The 18,691-nt window shown below is 44.3% G+C and overlaps 1 protein-coding gene across 1 annotated transcript; it reads left to right on the forward strand.

Annotated features, from left to right (window-relative positions):
* Positions 1-201: 201 nt before the first annotated feature.
* On the forward strand, positions 202-18,457 carry col1a2 (collagen, type I, alpha 2). The gene is made up of 49 exons (XM_056420026.1): positions 202-383; positions 3,429-3,480; positions 3,958-4,041; positions 4,618-4,671; positions 4,950-4,994; positions 5,101-5,154; positions 5,310-5,363; positions 5,475-5,528; positions 5,645-5,698; positions 6,250-6,303; positions 6,576-6,620; positions 6,764-6,862; positions 7,046-7,099; positions 7,390-7,488; positions 7,852-7,896; positions 8,156-8,254; positions 8,366-8,419; positions 8,506-8,613; positions 8,702-8,755; positions 8,929-9,027; positions 9,263-9,316; positions 9,462-9,560; positions 9,677-9,730; positions 9,849-9,902; positions 10,009-10,062; positions 10,331-10,384; positions 10,504-10,548; positions 10,787-10,885; positions 11,053-11,160; positions 11,433-11,486; positions 11,576-11,629; positions 12,293-12,346; positions 12,495-12,548; positions 12,656-12,763; positions 12,861-12,914; positions 13,550-13,603; positions 13,795-13,956; positions 14,115-14,222; positions 14,411-14,518; positions 14,765-14,818; positions 14,916-15,023; positions 15,147-15,200; positions 15,296-15,403; positions 15,512-15,565; positions 15,899-16,006; positions 16,093-16,336; positions 16,456-16,640; positions 16,764-17,006; positions 17,131-18,457. The coding sequence occupies exons 1-49, from the start codon at positions 310-312 to the stop codon at positions 17,275-17,277; spliced, it is 4,071 nt and encodes a 1,356-aa protein (XP_056276001.1). The 5' UTR covers positions 202-309; the 3' UTR covers positions 17,278-18,457.
* The last annotated feature ends 234 nt before the right edge of the window (positions 18,458-18,691 follow it).

Below are 18,691 nucleotides of genomic sequence, written 5' to 3' on the forward strand. Positions count from 1 at the left end.
GCTTTGCCAAGCGCGTTCTGGTGGAGAGGAGGCAGATACAGCACCACATGACTGAGCGTGAGCTGGAGAGGGATGGGAGTCCGATTGGGTTTCTCCTCTCTCATTGGCCGGTGGGCTGACTTTTGACACGCAGACGAAGGACCCTCCTGCCGTATATATAGGGCTGACAGAACTTTATTATTCTAGCATCACGGCAGCAGGTTTCCGCTCTGTTTGGAGTAACTCGTCTCACCACAACTGTATGCCTGCTTAAAGGTGGTTTAAAAACAGGGGTTTAGCGGCACAAGGAGTCTGCATGTCTGGTTAGACATGCTCAGCTTTGTGGATACTCGGATTCTGTTGCTGCTTGCAGTAACTTCATACCTAGGATCATGTCAATGTAAGTTTGAATATCTGCTCTTTTTCTGTGATGGATATTTTTTTCTTGGGTCCCACTGCTTGAGGATCTTGCGCTTTGACTTTTGTTTGGGACTTACATGAAGGTCAACTTGAAGACAGCTCAAAGCTCTGCAGAATAAACGGATTTAGCTCATGCAGAGGATTCTTCACATTTTCCCCCCCAAGGATACAATTATTTTATATTTCAGTAATTTCCGAGAGGGAGAAGTTGCACTCTTGAAAAAAAGTTTTCTCGCTTTGAAAAATACCTCTAAAGTAATCGGCCGAGTGACTTTTCAAAACGTTTAATGCATGTGGAGTCTTTTAAATAGGTTAACTGTGAATTTTCGTTTCGACAATAGATGAAAAACTTCGTGGGGCGTTGTACATATTGTTCCATCCAGACGCCCAGCTAATGAAGCTTTATCATAGGAAACAGTGAGGTCGCCCCCTGGTGGCCATGAGGGGAAACTTCTACTTGGCACCAATTAAATTGTTCCTCTCCAAGTTTTTTAAGTAGAAATTAGACTAAATGCTTACAGATTATAGTAGTTTTAGATATGTGCCATGACTTGTCTATGATTTTCTGTATAGTTAGACTTTACTGCAGAATGCTTTATTATTTAGGCCACTAAACGATTTAAAGAATTGACCACAATCTATGCATTCCAGTTAAAGCTTCTTGGTAACTTTTGTATTGTCATAGTAGAGGGAGTTAAATAGTCTCCTATCACCTTGAATGTCCAAGTGCGCCACCATGTGGTGTAGATTGGACATGACGTGTTAGAGTTCATGGGGAGGTCCCAGCTGGGCCAAGCCCAGCCATGACCAGCTGATGTCCACCTGCAACACATTTTGGATGAGAGATGCACAAATCAGCCATGAACATTAGCCAGTATGGAGTCATCAGATAATCAAAACTGCTTTACTGTTTTCGAATAGTGGCAGGATTCAATCTAATTGGGCTAAAAATGCACCTCTTTTTACACAAAATCAGAAACTACACCTTTTAACAATATAGCAACATAAATCAGAACAGCTTAAATAATTGATGTTAATCTTGCCCCAAGTGATGTAATTGGTATATTGTTTACACGAGCAGTCTAACTTTTCATGTCCCAAGGGCACAAACTACCAGTCCAGGCCTGTCAGTAGCCGGATCCTTCTGGAATGCTCTTGAACACCGAGATTCACATTCAATACCGAGTTAGACAGAGTGAAGACGTTTAGCATGCAGGGAAGGCCCTCAGCGACACTTTCACACATGAGCAGAGACGTGTGCTACAGTTAACAGGATGATAGCATATAACCAATGCAGGAGAGCCAGACGGTTTCCGCCTGACAGAAGGTTTCGTTTAACATTTCGAGATTCTGGTGATAAATGTTGTTTTGTTTTTGACAGTCTTGAATTCCTTTAAAACAAACAAAATGGCCACTTTCTGTCTTACGATGAACATTTGCAAGTCATATTTGAATATGTTATGACTATAATGTAACGGTGCTACTGTGCATTTTAACATCCTACATGAATGCATCCAGTCTTGTTTCTGCAAAGTGTCGTTGCGGTCTAGTGTGACAACTCTTTTCATTGACCCACAGAACAAGGTTAAAGCAATCAAAAAGATGAGAGATGGATTGAAATGACATTGTCTCTTTTTCAGCAGCTGTTTTGCTCTCAAAATGTTCTAACGGAGTCTCTTCTCTCCCCACCCTCCTTTTCTCCCTCTTCCTCCTCCTCATCTCTCCAACGCCACAGACTCGGTTAGTACACATGCATGAAATCATGAAAGCAACATGTCTTAATGATAGCTTTACCTTGTCCCTTTGCTGTTTTAATTTTCCAACGCTGTGAAATATCCCATGAAAGCAGGACCTCTCGGTTATCCTCGACCGTGTGAGCAATCTCAACGATGGCAGAGCATTTAATTGAGGACTTTCTGCCTCTGAACCAAGTTATTTCTCAGTTTTCTCCCTTCCTGTCCATGAATAGGTGAGGGTCCTATTGGCTCAAGTTTGTGTCAACGAAAGCTAAAACCACAGCTCTGAGGTACCCATGGGGCCTGCTACAAAGGATCCTTTCTGAGGGGCAGAGGGAGGTTTGCCCCTCACAGCTGGCTTTGGATCAGTTTGGAGTCGTCCCCTGCTCCTTGATAAGAATTTGATTTTGATTTACGAAAGCTGATCTCAGACCAGTTAAGAAAGGTTGAGCTCTTCAGCTCGGATAAGTTAAAAATAGTAATTTATTTACTTGTTATACATTAGAATGAGGCCCCTCTAATGTAAGACCAACAGCACCTGACGAGTGTTAGTTCAAATGACTCGGCTCATAATTGAGATTGCTCAGCGTGGTTTATCAGTTTAATGTTTTAAAGGTGCAGTATGCTGTGTGTGGTTCTGGTACCATCTCAGAACTGTTTTTGTTCCATGGACTAACATAAAACACCTCCTTAGAGGTCGTTGAGTCTGGTTTGGGAAGCTCCTTCTAGCATCTCTGTGCACACCTTGACTATTTATATCAAGTGCACATTGCTCGCCTGCATTTTGATTGTAACTCCTGGATCTGCATGAGCATGTTTAATGTTTCCTTGTTATAGTACCACATATTATTTAGCAGGCGTAGCTGTTTCTCACATTGGTCACTCATCATCATGCAAAAGACAAGAGAGATGAATTTAGACGTTAAATGGCCTGACAAGACGAAATAAATAAGTCCTACATTCATGTATCTTCTTTTTTATTGAGGGAAAAGTCAAGGTGAGCACATAATGTGGTTCTTATGGGTCACTTAGCACCTTCAGTGTGGCATATCAGACACATAACGAGTGGTTTACATGAGAAGAGGTCAGAGGGCAGAGTGCAGATGTCTGTTGTAACCTCTGGGTTTTCACTTGCTTCTCCTCTCACCGGAGCATCAAGTTGGGTTTCATACACTTTGCATTGGCTCATCGTACCAGATTGCTTTAAATATATTTCCCATCTGGTTTTGATGAGCTTTTTGTTACATGTGGCGTATTTCAGATGAGAATGTTCTGTGCTCTGCTCTGACTGAGTGATTTTCTGCTGCAGGGTCCCCGAGGAGACAAAGGACCTCGAGGTGACAGGGTAAGCTGAAACTCTGCCTCCTTTGATCTAACAACTGTTACCAGATATGAATGTAATGCCCTTAATGTGGTGCATTTTTGTATGCATCTTTGGCACTGTGTTGACATCATTTGACCCTCTAACCTCAGTAGGCCACACCCCTTTGTTCACATCACCCATAGGCCCCGGTGTTTAGGGGCAATAATAGTGATGCGAATGGAAATAATGGCGACTATTTAAAACAGTTACCTCATTTAATCTATGAGCAAATACATTTTATACATTAGTATAATTGTTTTCCTCTCATTGTTACTGAAATGAAGTCTGCTCGTCATATCGTATGATAACACAATTTGCGACAACATTGATAAAGCTTTATCTATTTATCTCTTGATTATGTTCATTCATGAAATACAATAATCCAAGAATCACAATAAACCATCGTATCAGCGTCTGTTCATAAATGTGTTTATTCACGATATCATCTGTGCTTTACAGGGTCCCCAAGGCCCAAATGGTAAAGATGGCAAGCCCGGGCATGATGGCCCCACTGGACCCCCTGGCCCCCCTGGACTCGGAGGAGTAAGTCCACTATTTATACTCACTAAATAAGCCGCTTGGCTCTACAGTGAATTTCTACAAAAGTGGTCGAAAAACTTAAACGATGATGATGCACTTTTAGCAGCAGTTTGACTTCCAATGATCCTCACTATGCAACCTGCAGGAGAATCATCGCCACACGTGTGTGTGTGTGTGTGTCAGAGCTCACGGTCCAGCGTTAATAATCACCCCTGCTGCTCTGCTTTTTGTATGCTGTCATAACTCCATGACCTTTGACCTTTTGAACGCTTAGATTTCTATTAGTACTATAAGTAAAATCTCTTTTGAGACTTCAACCCCTGAACTATAAAGGATGCTCACTTCCATTTGATGGTAAATTAGTGTGCAGGTGCAAAAAGGACCAATTAAAAAATGCCCATTCAGCTGTGGTATGTTACAACAGCATTTCTTCATGGCTGATCGTTGTGTCATGCTAATAACATAGACATGGACTCCTGGAAACAGGGACGAGCGCTTGGAACTGGATTTATGCTCTGCGTGTTCAGTAGTGACAATATGACTGATTAATCTGTAATATTTCTTTCTTCTGTTTCTCAGAACTTTGCTGCTCAGTACGATCATGTAAAAGCTCCCGATACTCCTGGACCCATGGTGAGGGATCCTCTCTTTGTACCACACACACACACACACACACACACACACCTTTATCTTCCTCCAAACCAACCTTTATTTCAATAGATCCAGACTTCTGTTGACCTGAGCTGTCTATTACTTCTGTGTGTCTTTACATTCTAGCCTTCATATACAGTCGATGGCTGAACACCTATCTCACACCTTTCCAGTCCTCACACACGTGACGAAGCGCACCAGCGTAGATTCATTTATTGTTGATGAATGAGGTCTTTAATGAACTTATTTCTCCTTTTCAGGGTTTGTCTGGTGCTAGAGGCCCATCCGGATCTGCCGGTGCCCCTGTAAGTTCACACACCCACACACTAATCTATATATATTCTGCTGTTGCTATAATGTACAGTATATAGGACTCTGTATTATCTCTAACGGCCTCTTGTCATTCAACAGGGAGCTCAGGGACACACTGGACACCCCGGTGAGCCCGGAGAGCCCGGACAGACTGTAAGACCATCCTCCAAAATACCATTCATTGAGTGATCATGTGTTTAGAGCGACTCTGGGCACATTTCTTTGTCAGACTCATCCATGTGATGCCCCAATCCTCAGCATATGTGTTGTCTTTGAGATCCTAAATGTTCTTGGTTTTCTTTCCCAAGGGCCATGGTGGTCCCACTGGACCCTCTGGACCCCCTGGCAAATCTGGAGAGGATGTACGTATACGTTTGAGTTTCCAAAGGCACCTTTCCGGCACTACTAGTTAACAAGTCGAGTAAGACTAAAGCAGCGACAAAGTCCAATGGAAATGTTTTGCTGCCTCACAGGCTAACAACGGCAGACCTGGCAAGCCCGGAGACAGAGGTACCGCCGGCCCTCAGGTAAGACACGGTCTCCCAAACAAGGGGAATACAAACAAACACATATAGAATCATCAGCATCTGAACAATAAATATGAAGCACGTCTCAGTAATATTTTCTCTATTTTGACTGGCAGGGCGCTCGTGGATTCCCTGGAACCCCCGGCCTTCCAGGAATGAAGGGCCACAGAGTGAGTGTTGATCTTGTCCTCTCCTTGACTCCGTGCTTCACCTAATCACATGAAGCCCACTGGCTTGAAGGCAAGCAGACAACACTGCACCAAAACAACAACAACAACAACAACAACAACATGGTGGAAGAGCTACACCTGTGTGGACTAAATTATTGGGATTACTGGGAGTGATTATGGAAGTAATTTCCCTTTTCCCGCCTCCTTGATGAGCTATTTAGATTTAATACAGCTTAATGGCTGCCATTTAGGATGTTCAGTCCCGGTTCTGCATAATGATCAACCCAGTTAGTCAAACTTCCTGGGAAACACGCTTCCTGAATGTCTTACGTGATACTTTGGATGTCTTGTTGTCACTCTATATTCATCTGAGAGCTCGGACAAGCATGCCACATACTCCTCACTCTGTCCTTCATCTCTCCCGACTTGTTTCTGAAGTAGCACGGTTTAGTTCTAATTAATAGGAGTGGTAGTAATAGAACTCTTCATCCCTCCATATCGCCCACAAGCTTCATAATCATCATAATCATCCCTCTCTTTCTGTGATACAGGGTTACACTGGTCTGGATGGACGCAAGGGAGAGAACGGTGGTGCCGGTGCCAAGGTAAGGAGGGCACCCAATGAGTGCTCAATGATTTAGCATCCCAGTTCCTCATGTATTAATGTTGATGAGTTGAGGATTTAGACCTTGGAGTAATCCATTGTAGTTTCTGCGAGGATGCATTTATTTAACATCGTGTAACTGGATATATAATGCTCACACAAACCAAAATTCAGGATAGTGTTTACCAATACTTTGATAAGCTTTTCACCTCTGACATTGAGTCCCTTCCCTCCACATGCCTTATCTCCTCTCCTCTCCTCTCTCTCCTACAGGGAGAGTCTGGTACCCAGGGAACTAATGGAAGTCCTGGACTGGCTGTAAGTTTTTGATCGAGTTCACCATTTATACAAAAAAAACGTATTTACCTTCGCAATAATGTTGCCGTTATTCATCATTTGCGACTACATGACTGCAGTGAAGACACATTTCTCACGACTTCTATTGCGTATTCTCTCCGTAGGGATCTCGTGGTATGACCGGTGAGAGAGGCCGCCCCGGCTCTGCTGGACCTGCTGGTTCTCGTGGTGCTGATGGCAACGTTGGACCCTCTGGCCCTTCTGTGAGTATTGACCTTTTAAACTCTTGAAAAATGAATGCATTTTGGGTATATTAAACTCAAGATACCAATCCAGATTGTATTTATGCTACTTTGTATATTATTAATGAATATTATTGCACCCATATTAGACTAACTTAATGTGAGCTTGGACCTTTATGTCATGTGTGCTGTTCTTCTACACAGGGTCCTCTCGGATCTGCTGGTCCCCCAGGTTTCCCCGGAGGCCCCGGACCCAAGGTAATTGTGATGCCACTTCCTGTGCTGGCAACACATCCTCCCAGAGATGTTCATGCGTAGGGTCACAAACGGAGAGGGTTCTCGTCAGCATCTGTCAGACGAAAGAACTCCACGCAGCCATTTGTCGACGTCCACCATCCAAAGAGCCTCTAGTGTGTATCCCCATGGGAATAGTTCAGACATCCAACAGCCTCGGCCACTGTTGACCATTCTTTTCATAATTCCAAGACAAGAAACTGCCTCATTCCGGTGACATTAATTGATGATGAATGTCTTTCTGTCATTAACAGGGAGAGATTGGAGCTGCTGGATCTAATGGCCTAAGTGGAGGTCAGGGAGCTAGAGGAGAGCCCGGTACCAATGGAGCTGTTGGCCCCGTTGGTCCCATCGTACGTATACCAAGCCGTGACCACTCACACTCACGCAAACACATTTGTTTGATCCTTGTCTTGATTGTTGCGTTGTTCCCAACTATACTGAGTAATTCCTAAACTCCAGTGACATTGATTGTAAAATATGTTCCTCTGATTTGTTCTGATTCGTCTGCCACATTCCCCACAACGTAATCCTTCACAGAGCAGTGTGAATGTCATTTACTTGAGTTACCTTGTGTGATATTATGACATATGCCCTATCTATAGAGGGCACTTTTTAAATATTAGAAGAAAAACGTTGAGCGTACACATTTTTGTAGCAAGGTGTTTATAAAGTGTTTTAATAAGATTCCCTAACTGCTTGTTCTCTCCCTGCAGGGAAACCCCGGTAACAATGGCCTGAATGGAGCCAAGGGACCTGCTGTGAGTACTCAAGTTGTACTATGAGGGCATGCGAAGGTCAAATGTCAGTTGGGTCAAACAGAGGTGACAACCAATGCTGCACAGATACCACATCAATAATGTGGTTGTTTTATTTGACTTATTTTAATATGGCCAATTGCAGGATGCAGTGTTTATTGCTTCTATTACAACTGAAAATAAAATAGTATTGTATTAAAAAGTAGATAATGATCAAGATCGGCTCTGGTGATGCTCACCTGTCCGTCATGGTGTTATTTAGGGCGCCTCTGGTGTTTCTGGAGCTCCTGGCTTCCCCGGACCAAGAGGAGGACTTGGACCCCAGGGCCCTCAGGGTGCAGCTGGACAGAGAGGCCTCTCTGTGAGTACACAACAAACACACAAACAATGACAACAAAAAGTATTTTTTAAAGTATGCAGATGTAAACATAATTGTGAAAATAGTCCAATATTGTCTGTTTCTCTGTTTTAGGGAGATCCTGGTGCTTCCGGCATCAAGGGAGATGGTGGACCAAAAGGAGAGCCTGTGAGTTCACATCCTGATCTTTTAGTTTCAAAGTTCACCAAATGTGAAGGCGGTTGTCCCTCAAACTTCTCTGTTGCCTTCCTCAGGGTAACTCTGGACCTCAGGGAGGCCCCGGACCTCAGGGTGAGGAGGGCAAGAAAGGACCCAATGGTGAGCTCGGTGCCAGTGGACCTGCTGGAAGCCGTGGAGCGAGAGTGAGTACCGGGCCGTCTCTCCCATATCGATCCGTATTCAGAGCCACGTTTCTTGGATCAGCTGCTGATGCCTGTGTCTTTCTTACAGGGAAGCCCTGGCAGCCGTGGTATGCCTGGTAGCGACGGAAGAACTGGCCCCATTGTAAGTGTGCCGTGAACAAATCTCCTTCCCCTAACACTTCTATAGCACAAATCTATAATTCATTACACCGATGAGATGTTAAAGTTCCGTTTCGCTTCCCGATATAGTCGACATTGAGTCGTAAGGTGGAACTGCCTCCTCATTGCTCTTGGACCTCTGTCTCCTTCTCATAGGGCATGCCTGGTGCCCGTGGCTCCACTGGTAGTGGTGGACCTCGTGGACCCCCCGGAGATGCTGGCCGCGCCGGTGAGTCTGGCCCAGCTGGTCTCAGGGTGAGTCTTCTGCTCAGTTTGTTTTCCCTCTGGTTTCCATCTTAGTTCTCAGAGTCTCGGTCAAATAAAATAAAAAGTCGAGCTTGGAGCAGCAGCGCTGTGATGATTTTAGTGAAAGGCTATTGTGGGAAATTAATTTGCCTTGTGTGCATGATTGAACCCAATACTGTTGAAAGGTTGTTGGGTCAAGGGATTTAAATATGTTGATTAATTGATTGATGTTTGTCATGTACAGGGTATGTCAGGAAGCCCTGGAAGCTCCGGACCCCCAGGCAAGGAGGGAATTGCTGTGAGTAAATCTAAATTTTACACTGAAACTTAAGAATCTATTCATCATAATATCACAACATTTTACTTTAGGATACAATCTCAATACTTAATGTTTTTCATATTCACTATTAACATCCTGCTGTTCTTTCTGTTTCCTCCTCCAGGGCCCAGCTGGACAAGATGGCCGCTCTGGACCTCCCGGCCCATCTGGGTCTCGAGGCCAGCCCGGAAACATTGGTTTCCCTGGACCCAAAGGACCTTCTGTAAGTAGCAGCAAAGCCAAGACGGAACGATAGGCATTTGGAGCAACATCTCTATTGAGATTTTAATTTGTAAATGTATCGTAACCTGTGCTTAACCGACCTCTTACCTCCTTCAGGGTGCAGCTGGCAAGCCCGGCGATAAGGGATCCTCTGGCCCCACTGGACTGAGAGTAAGTCCCCAAAAAATAACCTGCAAGTGTTCACAGTAACTCACTGATAACACCTTTTATCAAGGTCGGTCCAGCTCCATTGTCAGTTGTTATAACATGTGATCATGTCCCCATCTAGGGAGCTGCTGGAGCTGATGGCAACAATGGAGCCTCTGGCGCCATTGGACCTGCTGTAAGTATCCTTGTATACATATGCAGATATTAAAATGCCCTTTCAGATAAATACCGACACCATGTATGTGCCATTTGTAACACTGTTCTTTTCTCTCTTGCTACAGGGTGGTCCTGGTGATAAGGGAGAGCAGGGATCTTCTGGAGCTCCTGGTTTCCAGGTTCGGATCCATTATCTGATTATATATTATATATTATATGAGCTCATCGTAAACAGAGCGAAGAAAAGGACATTTTAAAAAGCATATTCAAAAACGTAAAAGTGCATTTATCAGAGCAATTTCAGTCCAATTTCCATACCCATCTTCGTGAGAGGTTCAGGGACACATGTGATGTATACAACATGGGGTACTTTGGAGATAGCAGCGTCTGTAAGAATGGAACTGTTAAGTCGTTTTTGGTCCTGATGTTGCGGCTCGATGTTTTTAGGGTCTGCCCGGTCCCGCTGGAGGTGTTGGAGAGGCTGGCAAGGCCGGAGAAAGAGTAAGTAACACACACTGACTTCCAACATGTTGTACAGAACCACACACACACACACACACACACACACACACACACACACTGTGGAATGAGCAGCTCTGACGGTTCTTGTCTCTCTCCAGGGAATCCTAGGAGACCATGGAGTCGCTGGACCTGGTGGTGCCAAGGTAAGTTGACCTGTTCATGTCCTATGGAGACTTTCTTTCGATGAGATGTTACTGGATTCATCCCCAGGGGAAATGTCTCAACACAGTAGAATTTTTTACAAATATACAATACAACGAAATAAAATAGAAGGGCATATAACATTTTAGTTTCAACTAAATATTCTGATGACACGCGCATTCATAGACTAAAACAACGAGCTGAAGACAATACACTGACTCCCTCTGTGTGTTCCTGCAGGGAGAGCGCGGTAACTCCGGTGCTGCCGGATCTAACGGAGCTCAGGGACCCATTGGACCCCGTGGACCCGCCGGAGCCCCTGGAACCGATGGTGGCAAGGTACAAAATATTTCCCAAAAATGCTTCTTTATCTGCTTTTCTGAGTACAATGATCCCGTAGAATCAGAACACGTTGGTGCCAAGCTCATGTGTACGGGTACGGTATTCATACAATCATGTGTGTTCTATGCAAAACAGGAACAGTGGTTTGTCATGTGTGTTTCCAGGGAGAGCCCGGTGCCGTTGGAGCTGCAGGTGGACCTGGACACCAGGGACAAGGTGGCATGCCTGGAGAGCGTGGAGGTGCTGGTGGCCCTGGAGTCAAGGGAGAGAAGGTAAACTCCACAAATATACCCCCAGCAAATATAGCGGCATGTCAGCCCTTAAAATAGCACTCATTTATTAATGAGGTTTGTTAATAATTCGACTATGTATATAGTGATCAGTATTTATTTCATAATGCTTGTTTTATGTAATGTGTATGCTTGTCACCTGAAAATGAGCTTTTAACTATGTCTCCATATAATCCGATTTGAAGTCTTAAAGCGTGTTGTACGTGGTCCCTGTTAACCCTTTCCATTATTCCCTCCTTCTCTCTCTCTCTTAGGGAGAGGGTGGACACAGAGGACTTGACGGCAATGGTGGTAGAGATGGTAGCCGTGTAAGTGCAACTCTAATTCTTCTTTGATGTTACAATGTGTGAGAGTACCAACCAGAGCCGTGGTCTGAGGGTCTCCTCTCTCATTCTAGGGTATGGCTGGACCCGCTGGACCTCCTGGGCCCACTGGAGCCAATGGTGATAAGGTGAGTTGGTGACGTGTGGATATTATTTACCACAAAACAAATATTGACATGAACCATGAGAATGAGGGCATTGAGGATGAAAACCGTAACACAGATTAATTAATGTAATGGAGCTTATTAACGAGCTAAAAAATGGCTGCCTCCAACATTATTCAAGGTGGATGGCAGACTCTCGTACCAGTGACCTAAAGAAGAAAACCATCAAGATGTATGTTTGAGATCAAATCACAGTCAGAAATGATCTCTGGGCTGACTAACCCAAATCCATATCATTGATCATCACAGAACCCCCACTTTAGTATTATATCTGATGCTAGAACCTCAACACTGCCACCTGATGGCTGATTTATAGTATGACAGCAATGGCTCAACGACAGCTCAATCTCGGATGGCATAAGTGATTACATAATAAATGCAGCAGGCAGATGCACAACTTTGCATCAGCCTTTTCCCAAACTGTTTACTGCACATTTATTACCGATATTTCTGGCGAAAGAAACCCTCAATGACACTACATTAGCATTGTGTGGTAAATAAAAGTCTGTTAATAACAATGGTGCTGCTGATAAAAGATGTATCATGTGTGTATGAGCGGATGATAATGGCTCGATGGATAGAGGCTGGAGCTATGCTAATGAAAACACTCACTGTTCTCTCCTCCAGGGCGAGAGCGGTGGCTTCGGATCTTCCGGTCCCGCTGGAATTCGTGGCTCCTCTGTAAGTAGCTGTGGCTGACTTCCTTTATTATAACCCGTTTCATCATAAATCACCTGTTGACATATAAATATCACACAAAGACTTACAACGAACAGCTTTTATGTGCAGAAAGAAATGCTCTTTCTGACCCACTACTTGTCCTCCACAGGGAGAGCGTGGAGAGGTTGGACCTGCTGGATCTCCCGGATTCGCTGGACCTCCTGTAAGCCTGCAGCCGATCATCTTGCAATACAGAATCCTATATATGATGATGCAAATCCATTACACACCCAGATATTGACCACGCCCCATTATTCTTCCTGTTTGCAGGGTTCTGATGGTCAGACTGGCGCAGGAGGAGAGCGTGGACCTGGTGGAGTAAAGGGAGAAGGTGGCCCATCTGGTCCCGCTGGACCCGCTGGACAGTCTGGACTTCCTGTTAGTACCCTTTGCAGTGGACATACAAGCACGTACAATTTAAATACTCACATGAGATAGGAGTAATGTGAATGGTGTCGGATTTTTGTTTATCTAGGGCGCATCTGGCCCTGCTGGACCTACTGGCGGTCGTGGAGCCAACGGATCTCCTGTGAGTACTAAAACATTGAAAATACTTCCTCCTGAATACGTGCAATAAACATAAGCATTTAAGATCCTTGAATACACGACAGTATATATAAACACATATATAATCAATGTTTTACCTGTCAGTCACACACTCCCTTCAACTCCAGTGAAGGCCACCACTGGAAATTAACATCATGTAACTAAAGAGCCAGTTTAATCGAAAACGTTATATTTTTAACAAATGAAAATGTCAGAGGACGACCACTGTTTATTAAGTAACTCTCAGTTGTCCACAATAAACACTATGAGAATGATTTTTTCCTGCAGCAATTGAACCAGAAGCTCACAAATAGTTGACTTTGAGATTGACAATAAAGGAGATTTTAGGAAAATCGATCGTAGCCGCAGCGGAACTGAAAGCTATGTTTATGAAATGTCACAAGTTCAAGGAAGCCAAATCGAACATGTAATGTTTTTTCTGTTTAAAAAAAATAAATATTATTTATTTATCTGTGCCTCAAAACGTCCTTATTTTACCTCTCTGATGTCTCCACACACACACACACACACACACACACACGACACACACAAACAGACACACCACACACTATTGTTGACCCCTGTGTAACCTTTGATCGTGTGTGTTTCCTATGTCAGGGTATGACTGGTTTCCCTGGTGCTGCTGGTAGAGTTGGTGGTTCTGGACCCGCTGTGAGTATTACTCTTATATTGCCGAACATAAGTGAGAACAAACACACACACACACACACACACACACACACACACATGCAAGCCCACATTCAATTCATTGAATGACTTACGTAACATGTTCAGATCATCTTCTCATATCAGTGGAACGGAGAACCTGACATGAACACATTCGGCTCCTCTTCTCCTCACAGGGTATTGTCGGACCCCTTGGCCTCCCTGGATCCTCCGGAAAGGATGGTCCTCGTGGTCTCCGTGGTGATTCTGGTTCCAGTGGTCCATCAGGAGAGCAGGGTATGGTTGGCCCCGCTGGTCTCGCTGGAGAGAAAGGAGCCTCTGGAGAGTCTGGTCCCCCTGTAAGTTAGAAATCAAAATCATGAGACCATGGAACACTGAAATGTTGACAACAACTGTTTGAAAAATAAATATGAATGAGTATCCATTTATATTATGGGCATATAGATCCATATACATCCATCACCAATACATGAATATGTGGCTTCTGTGTGTCTAGGGTGCTCCTGGTACTTCTGGAACCGGTGGTTCTCTTGGATTTCATGGATTCGTCGGTCTGGCTGGAGCTAGAGGAGATCGTGGAACACCTGGCGGTGCTGGTGGATTGGTAAATTTGTGGATAGTTTTTTAGTCACCATGCCCATTTTCCAAGATGGTTTGAATTAACAACTGCACCGTTGCTAAAAAAAAGATCTACCAAAGGGTCAAACATGAATTCTATTCCTATTGGATCACATACAGTATCAAGGCTGTGACTGTATTTGACCCAGTGGTTTTCTCCGAATCCTATCACAGGGAGAGTCCGGCAAAGTTGGACCTACTGGTTCCTCTGGATCTCGTGGTCTCTCTGGCAACATTGGTCTGCCTGGTATGACCGGACCCCAGGGAGAGGCCGGACGTGAGGTAAGGATTGATCTGGCCCATAACAAGTACTGCAATGACCTGGTAGTGGTAACCAAATGTAGAGAGAGTATCAAAGTCGAAGTACTCGTAGTTGATCGAAATATGACTTGTTGTAAATGTAACTACGATTTCTTGGTTGAAATTCACATCTGTAGATTACACACAAAAATTGACTCACAAGACCCGATAGCCTGATAAGGAGATATCAACTTTGATGCAAGCTGTAATATTCTTTGCCATCTACAGGGTAACTCTGGTAACGATGGACCCCCTGGCCGTCCTGGTACTGCTGGATTCAAGGTAATTCATGCCCGTCCATACACATTGAAGCACTTGTGTGCACACACACACATATGCTGTGCTTTGATCCACATCTACACCTTTCCACCCTGTTTAGGGAGACCGTGGTGAGCCCGGTCCTGCTGGTTCCATGGGAGTTTCTGGTTCCCCTGGACCTAGTGGCCCCTCTGGAGCTTCTGGCAGATCTGGAAACCGTGGAGAGTCTGTACGTACAAACAGCAATGAAGTCACTGCTCGACCACTTCCAAACAGAACCATTTGCAGGTTACACAACATTGACATGAATCGGCTTTCTAATCCTTTCATTCCCGTCTCTTCTTGTCTCAAGGGCCCAGGAGGTCCCTCTGGACCTGTTGGAGCAGCTGGAGCTAGAGGTGGCGCTGTAAGTACAATGAACCTGTATAGTCAACGAAAGAGTACATAGAATAGTTAATTGCTTAAAAGTACACGGATGTATCATGCGCCTGTGTGTTATAGGGATCCGCTGGAAGCCGTGGTGAGAAGGGAGTTGGTGGAGACAATGGAGAGAGAGGCATGAAGGGTCTGCGTGGACATGGTGGTCTCCAGGGAATGCCTGGACCTTCAGTGAGTGACCCATACCATCATAATGCACACCAAATATGTGCTGATATTTACCTTTTCTACAATGTCTATCTATGATGTCACTCAGTTATGGACTTTGTCTCCCCTTAGGGATCCTCCGGTGACGCTGGAGCTGCTGGATCCAATGGACCTTCTGGACCCAGAGTGAGTGGAATCCTAATAACCCACAATGCACCTGTGGTTTTCTCATCGAGACGCAAATTTAAGTCAAAGGCTTTTTTGTGAGCGAGTTATTAGCAGAGCTAGTCAAGGTCAGTGTGGCAGAAACCATGACAGAGAGAGTGCTCATTGTAATGTGATGAACCACATTCAGAGCTAGTTTCTAAAGTTGACATAACATTAATAACTCAATATTCTCTTTTGCATTCTGTTCTTTTCGGGATCACTAAAACACCAAATACAGGACATACAGTAATGTGAAATCCTGATTTCCAAAAAAGATAAAAGTTTGACTGTGTCATGTGATAACCTCTTCAGGGACCCGGTGGACCCAGCGGACCCATTGGTAAGGATGGTAGAGCCGGCGGCCATGGATACATTGGCTCTACTGGTGTTCGTGGACTCCCTGGATACGTTGGACCTTCTGTAAGCACTTCTAGGGTCTCGTACATCAGACAGTTGACGACTACTGCTGGGATCCACATATCAATCGTCTCTTTTATCCACATCAGGGTCCTGCTGGATCTCCCGGTCTGAACGGACCTCCCGGCCCCTCTGGTGGTGGATATGATGTCTCTGGATACGATGAGTACAGAGCTGATCAGCCCTCTCTGAGAGCCAAGGACTACGAGGTCGATGCCACCATCAAGTCCCTCAACAGTCAGATCGAGAACCTGCTCACCCCTGAGGGATCCAGGAAGAACCCTGCCCGCACTTGCCGTGACATCAAGCTCAGCCACCCCGAATGGAGCAACGGTAAACTCAACTGAATCTGACAGCACTGTTGGCCAAATACACTTACATTTAGTAAGGTTACGATGTCTTTTGGAGCCCATATGCAGTAAAGTAAAACACTCGTTTTTCCTGCGCTGTAGGATTCTACTGGATTGACCCCAACCAGGGATGCATCAATGACGCCATCAAGGTCTTCTGCGACTTCACCACCCGTGAGACCTGCATCCACGCCCACCCCGAGAGCATCGCCCGCAAGAACTGGTTCAGAAGCACCGAGGGCAAGAAGCACGTCTGGTTCGGAGAGACCATCAACGGTGGTACTGAGGTGAGCTTCTACAGAGAGGAAGCATGTGTTACTTTATTTCAAATAAAAGAGGTTTAAAACACCAAAGACCAGGACATAACAGTGAAAACGGATGTAATATGTTCTATTCTTTTCTTCGTGCAGTTTGCCTACAACGATGAGACCCTCAGCCCCCAGAGCATGGCCACCCAGCTTGCCTTCATGCGCCTGCTGTCCAACCAGGCCAGCCAGAACATCACCTACCACTGCAAGAACAGCAATGCCTACATGAGCGAGGAGACCGGTAACCTGAAGAAGGCTGTGGTGATCCAGGGCTCCAACGATGTTGAGCTGAGAGCCGAGGGCAACAGTCGCTTCACCTTCTCCGTGCTGGAGGATGGCTGCACTGTGAGTTGCTCTTTGGTCATTACTGTCACCTCCCCTGGTGTTGATAGATTGCAATATCATTGCAGTTTTTGGTGTCATGATTTCTAACATTTGGTCTCTCCTTTTCTTCCTTTTACGCCTGCAGAGACACACTGGTGAATGGAGCAAGACAGTGATTGAGTACAGAACAAATAAACCATCTCGCCTGCCCATCCTCGACATTGCACCTTTGGACATTGGTGGAGCTGATCAGGAGTTTGGTTTGGACATTGGCCCAGTCTGTTTCAAATAAATAGACTCATGATAAATTAAAATCGAAAAAGAGAGAAAGAACGAAAAAAACAAAATCTTTGCCCTTCTTTCTGTGTTGTTTTTTTTATACTGAATGCTGATTTCTATCTGCACATCCACTTGCTTAAGATGGGCAACTATCTGAGAGGACTGAATGGACTGAATTTGCATTTGTGCAATGCAAATTAATACAGCAACCCAAAGGGACGTGGGAAAACAGCTTGTTGTGGAACATCATGTCATCCTTTTGTAAAAAATAAAAGAAGTGTAATAAAAACGCTGAAAGTATGCATCACTTTGTGGTCTTTGTATATCTTCCAAAGAGGAGGTTTAAAACCACAATTTCCATGAAAAAAAGGTTTAAGCTACCTCATGCCTGTACCTAAAGAAAATACTTTTGACAAAACCTGGGTCCACAACCGAGATGTTAAGACTTCTAATGCTTCAAGCTGTATCGGAAGGTGCTCAGTTACTTGAAGCAGAGATCTATGGTGCTAATATGCAGCTGTGGAGCTAACCACTTTTACTGTATTACTTTGTATTGACATGTGAGGAGTCTTGCATTCGTCCCGATGCTCCCCCACTTTAAGCAGGTGGAATGTTTCCAATTCTGATGTCTGGTTTTTGTTTTGTCTAGAAGTTTTTGTTTTGTTTTTTGTTCAGGCTTTTTAAAATTCAATAGCCCACAGTGTTCATACTGACAGCACACATTTCATCCAATTCTGAACGTTTTTTAGGCTCTCTCTCAAAAAATGAAACCACAAATTCTATTGTACCTATTTTGTATATGTGAGATGTTTAAATAAATTGTGAAAAGTTCTGAAATAAAGCATGTCCAATGTTCCAAAACACTTACAACTCAGTGACTTAAGTGCTTTCATGTTTTAATGACACCAATGAAGGTTTGTCACTGTATTTTGGTTCTAGTTTGACTGATGGTAACATCATTAATTTAAACATCCTTCGACTGTGGAAGCACAGCCATATCATATTTACCTTCCCCCTCTTTCATGCTTCTCAACGGTACATCCGATTTTAATGTACAGTAAATTTCTGTTGACACTGTCCATGCCAATGTATGATTACTAACGTGCATTGTGTCTTGTAAATATTCATCCTCTGATGTTGCTTTTCCTTGCATAATACAGCTTTTGCATCCAAATAAATTTCTGTGGTTTGGATCAAGGCTTGAATTGCAGTGATACATACAGACCGATATTTGTTAGATTCAATGTGGGGACATGGAATTAATGCAGGTATGACTTGTTTTGTCACAGAGAATCAGCGTGAGTTCAGTGTGTTGAGGCAACTGGGATATGTCAGCTTTCTGAACATTTTGATTTCAACCTCCTCATTACAGCATCAATGCATACAAAGTTACATGCAGCACTTCCGTTAACCGCTAGAGAGCAGTA

Source organism: Pseudoliparis swirei, chromosome 1, assembly GCF_029220125.1.
Source record: "Pseudoliparis swirei isolate HS2019 ecotype Mariana Trench chromosome 1, NWPU_hadal_v1, whole genome shotgun sequence".
In the NCBI taxonomy this organism is placed as follows: Eukaryota; Metazoa; Chordata; class Actinopteri; order Perciformes; family Liparidae; genus Pseudoliparis; species Pseudoliparis swirei.